Consider the following 5,172-nt stretch of genomic DNA (forward strand, 5'->3'; position numbering starts at 1 on the left):
CCACTCCAGGGAAATGAGAATATCATGTCAGGTAAATGAACTGATGACGATGATGATGGTGATCACTTCCTTCCTCCTTTCACACTATTTAAACTGGCCCGCGACACCTGGAGGTGGAGCAGCAGCGCGCGCGACCCACCTCGTTTCCAAAATTGGCACAGACGTCCATTCAGCCAATCACAGAAGCAGGAGAGTTTAGCTTTCAAAACAAAAGCTTTATTGTTGTACACAGAATTTGTGTTTTTTCTGTTGAACAATTTCTTCTGTTAGCCTATTATTCTTGGCTGCCGAATTCACTCAAGCAGTGTACTTAAGAACAACTTTAAATGGTCAGGAATGTACTGTACGTTTACAGTTTCACTAAATTCATCTTTCTAAACATTCATTTGACAGCTACGTGCTGATTTACACATAATCATTAAACACATACAAACAACTAAAGCCTACACATCACTAAGATATAAAGTAATTAATATGGGCTACTTCCCAATAATATATCAGTTTGTTCAAAGTAGGCCTACCTCCACAACAACAACAACAACAACAACATTAAAATTAACTTAAATATACATGCATCTGTAATAATCAGCAAGTGTCGGGATATGTGCAGCGAGCCGGTCATTACTAAAACAAATCCAACAGAGTGGTCTTGGTGTTGATGTGAAGTCAAGAGCCAGGATGTAGGCTTAGTTTGTTTATCTTTTGGCGATTTCATTGAGGCTTAAAAAATAAAAAGTGTTCTGTGTAAGTATTAAACACGTTACTGGGTTGACAATCATATTTGGAATACGGAAACATATATTTTTTGTAAACTGGCAGTTGTCTTAAGGGGAAATCAAGATAGCCTAATCAATGCTCTTTAAGGGCATACAGTGTGTATACTATAGTGTATGGATCATTTATTTTGAAAGGTCTACGGAAAGATGTCTGGTTTCCATGGTGACTATACCAAACAACAGCTAACTAGCTAAGTGATTCATGTTTATTTTCAACACTTCTCTGTGATACAAGTCAAATGTCTGCATTGGCTGAGCAGGAGGACTTTGATAAATGCTTCACCATTTTTGACAGCTCTTCTCCGGAGGATGTGTCCCACGCCAAGCAGCTATGGAGCTCGCTGTCCCTCCTGCCGCCGCTGGAGTCCCGGCTGGTGTCCGCAGACATCCGCCAGAGGCTGCCAGTGTCCCGGCCGCAGCGCAGCAGCAGCGCGGGTCCTAAACCCTCCACCCCTGCCCCACAGCCGCCTAGCGTGTCTGCTTGCCGGCAGAGACGGGAGGAGAGGCAGCGGTATGCTGCCATGGCCGACCAGAGGAGGGAGATACTCGCCCTGCTGAGCCGGCAGAGGGAGCAGAGGATCCAGAAGGAGATGCTCTCTGCGGGCTTTAAACCGAAGCTCAAGCTCGGCCGAGAAAAAGTGTTGAAGCTGAAAAATCCTCCAGACTCTGTCAATGATGATGAGCTGGTGAAGCAGCTGCAGTAAAAAGATGTATACACTTACTTTTGTAATAGGCTACTCTTTATTGGCTCTATGATTTCAAGTTAATGAAGTTAGACATGTATGTAACTATGTAGTCTGGTTAAACATATTTGAATATGCATGTTGTGCTGTATATTAATGGTGGAAGAAGTATTTAGATATTTTACTTCATATAGTGAAAGTAGCAGTTTCACAGTGTAGAAATTCATTGGAATTAATACAAAAAAAAAAAGTTCAAAAGTCTTTACATCAAAATATACTTAAAGTATCAAAAGTAAAAGTATTCATTATACAAAATGGGCCATTTTAGAATAACAACATTGGATTATGATTATTATTGTACATTCATCACTTTAGTGTTGTAGTTGGTAAACGTTATCTTTTCTTTATATGCTTTTTTTCCGATACCTTTCCTGAGTGAACGTTGCAGTGCAGTGTGGAAATACAACAAAACCCTTATTTCAATAAAAAGGTCAAAAATAATTAGCATCAAAATCTACTTGTATTATCCAAGGTAAAAGTACTAATCATGCAAAATAGGATAGCTTGCAATACTATAATATATAACAATATTGTATTGTATTTTTTACACGCTACGTAATTTTCAATACATTTTCAGGATTTTTTCCTGCAAAAAAGTTAGAAAAATGCAGTTTTCAGCCTCTTAAAATGTCATTATTTTCTCTGTTTTAAATGACATTAAAGTGAACCTCTTTGGTTCATGACTGACAAAACATGGCATCAGATGGAAAGTCTGGGGATAAGCAAAGTCCTTGATGTTTTTTCGGACAATTGTAAATACTATACAGATTTACACAGGTGTTCTTAACTACCCAGATGATAAGTCAGGTGGGGGTAGCAGCTGTGTTAGCAGGAAAAGCCCAGGTGTAACTGCTCAACTGTAACATTTAACATGAGTCATTAACCAATAATGTGTAGAGGGTTGAAAGCAGCAAACCTTGGAGATAAAAAGTTAACAGGTCAAATTCAATCAAGAACCAATTTAATAATGGAAACATTACAATGTGTACTTTTTCCTCATTCCCTTAATAAAATCTATGTTCACTTTTCTTTACTTGTTTCTGAATTAGCTACCTTTAAAACCACTAAAAATACATGATTTAGTTTTCTTCTCCTGCTTCAAAAAGTTTAAATATCTGCTGAAAAAAAAAAAAAATTATATTTTTAGATTCAGGTTTATTTTTGTAGGTTTTCAAAGACAAATAATTGGCCTTGTTTTAATAGCATAGAGCAAAATTGCAATGCAATCGTCAAGGAACATAAATTAAAAACATTTAGTCTACAATAAGAAATATGTCAAATAATGTACAACAAAACCATCAAAATGAATTATAATATTAATAAATAATAATAATTTTAAACTGGCAGTATTTCAACCTGCAATAGTTTTTAGTTAGATTATTTATGTAAAATGTAATTATCTTATTGTATTCAACTCTTCCTGGTGTCAGCACGCAGCAATTTGCTTCACACAGCAGTTCTTACATAATATTAAGAGGAGCCTGGGTGGTTATTCAAATACCAAATACCCAGTGGAAAAGGCCCAACCATAATAGGATAAGAAGAGGCCTGCAGCTTGTTGACTTTATCTAATTTGGTTATAGTTTTCAAAGCACAGAGATTACGCAGAAGCCTGCAGTCTATAAACGCTCTTTAACCTCGAGCATCCGTGTAATTCATCCTTAAAGCTGTAAAGTGATCCTCCACTTTGAATTCCATCTTGATTATAGACAATCCACTTCTGTTCTGGGCATCATTACTTTATATTTTCCACATGGGGGAAGAGCATATGTTTATCTAACGCACAATGAATAAGTGACAGGTCTAAAGGCAGGAAAAAAAATATTCTGTCAGAAAGAAAACAATAAGGGCCAGCATAAGGTAATATAAATAAATTAATAAAGTTACAAATATTAAGAATAAAGTCAAAACATCAAACAAAAAAAATAAGTATATTGAAATTTAATTGGAAATATAATTCAGTCAAAAATATTGAGGGTAAAATGAATATGTCCAGAGTAAATTATAAATATTGAGAACAAATACAAAATGTTGAAATCAAAGTGGAAACATTGATATTTCATTAATCGTAGTAAAGTGGAAATGTTGGGAATAAAGTCAAAATCTTATGAATAAATTGGAAGTGCATAACTATGAAAATTGTTGTTCAATAAAAAGTCACATATAATAGTGGTCAGTATGCAGAATGGTGGTATTGTATTATAAATAGTAGTATTAGGTTTTTTATAACCAACAAAAACACGTTTTAATTTGCCAATGTTGAGCCAATTAAAAAAAAAAAAAATTACTACACAAGCATGTCATGCATTTAGATACTTAAAATTAGCTAGTAACACAATTTCCTATAAATATTATATAGATACAAAAGTACAATATTCAACACAAAGTAGCATAAAATGAAAATACTCAAATAAGTGGCACAAGTATGTCAAAAAGTGCAACACTTGAGTAAATGTACAGTAAATAAATTCAACTACTGTCCAGTACACACACAGTACTGGTCCAGTTTATAACATGAAGGTCAGTGTATTGATGAGTATTCACCATAAGGTGTCAGTAAAAACTCATTTATAGACTTTATTTGGTAAACAGCAACCAACAAGTGTGTGTGTGAGTAAAAGATACTAAACCGTAATTTGTATTACAAAAGAAAAGCTGAATTAAGTTGTCCTCCGTCCAATCTGTGTGTTGAACCCGAAACATATTCACTTTATTTACTCCTGTCTCAGTATTTTCCCCAGAAGTGTGTGTTTTTTTTTTAAAGGAGTGAGAACAGATGACTGCAATATCTGCACCCCAGCTGTTGCTCACTCACTTTGATGCACTTCATCACCGCTCAAATGGTATCTGGAGCTCTCTGAGGGAGTATTATGGTCAGCGGAGAACTGATGTCTCTGATATTTAACTGACATTTCATGCAGAGCCTCGAGGGACTTTACTGTGTGATGCAAGATCAGATAAATGTTCAGTGGCACAACTTTTCTCTTCTTCTTTGTCCATCTTCTGGTAAAATACTTAAACAATAAATCAAATCAAACTTTGTTTTTTATGTATGTATGAGGTGAGAAGATAAACAGTCTTGAATTGGTAACAGGTGTTTGGAAGCAAAAGAACCGAACATTTCATATTTTAACAAGTTTTAACTGTTTAAGCTTTTGGTATATACACTTAAAGGTTTTTTAAACAGAACAATCTACGAGTTGAAATTAGAAATCTTAGACATTGGCAGTTGCTCATGACAAACAATAGATGTGGAATGATACAGAGACTTATATTTATAACTTTTAGATTCAAGAGACAAGCAAAGAATAATGAGGATCAGCAGGTAGCAGCAAGAAAATAACTGTTGATCAAAAACAGTTTAAACCATCATCCCAACAAATGAAAATGTGTGTGTGTGTGTGCGTGTGTGTGTGTGTGTGTGTGTGTGTGTGTGTGTGTGTGTGTGTGTGTGTGTGTGTGTGTGTGTGTGTGTGGTGTGTGTGTGTGTTTGTTGGTTGGTCTCACAGTGCCTGCCATTTCAGTATATCATGATGGGGCTGCTGCTCTGCCAGGCTTACATCTATCAATAAACCATTTACTATAATAGTACAATTTGTTGTGTAGTTGTGTGTATCAGACACACAAATCAGGTATTCAATAACAATCAGCTG

At 35.6% G+C, this 5,172-nt stretch overlaps 1 protein-coding gene across 1 annotated transcript; it reads left to right on the forward strand.

Annotated features, from left to right (window-relative positions):
• Nucleotides 1-971: 971 nt before the first annotated feature.
• On the forward strand, nt 972-1,480 carry hoatz (HOATZ cilia and flagella associated protein). The gene has a single exon (XM_063904924.1). It carries the CDS (start codon nt 1,016-1,018, stop codon nt 1,478-1,480), a length of 465 nt encoding a protein of 154 aa, XP_063760994.1. The 5' UTR covers nt 972-1,015.
• The last annotated feature ends 3,692 nt before the right edge of the window (nt 1,481-5,172 follow it).

The sequence above is a fragment of the Eleginops maclovinus genome, chromosome 16, assembly GCF_036324505.1.
Source record: "Eleginops maclovinus isolate JMC-PN-2008 ecotype Puerto Natales chromosome 16, JC_Emac_rtc_rv5, whole genome shotgun sequence".
NCBI lineage: Eukaryota > Metazoa > Chordata > Actinopteri > Perciformes > Eleginopidae > Eleginops > Eleginops maclovinus.

Coding starts and splice junctions, on each gene's coding strand:
- hoatz (XM_063904924.1), top strand. CDS start 1,016: ATGTCTGCATTGGCTGAGCAGGAGGACTTTGATAAATGCTTCACCATT.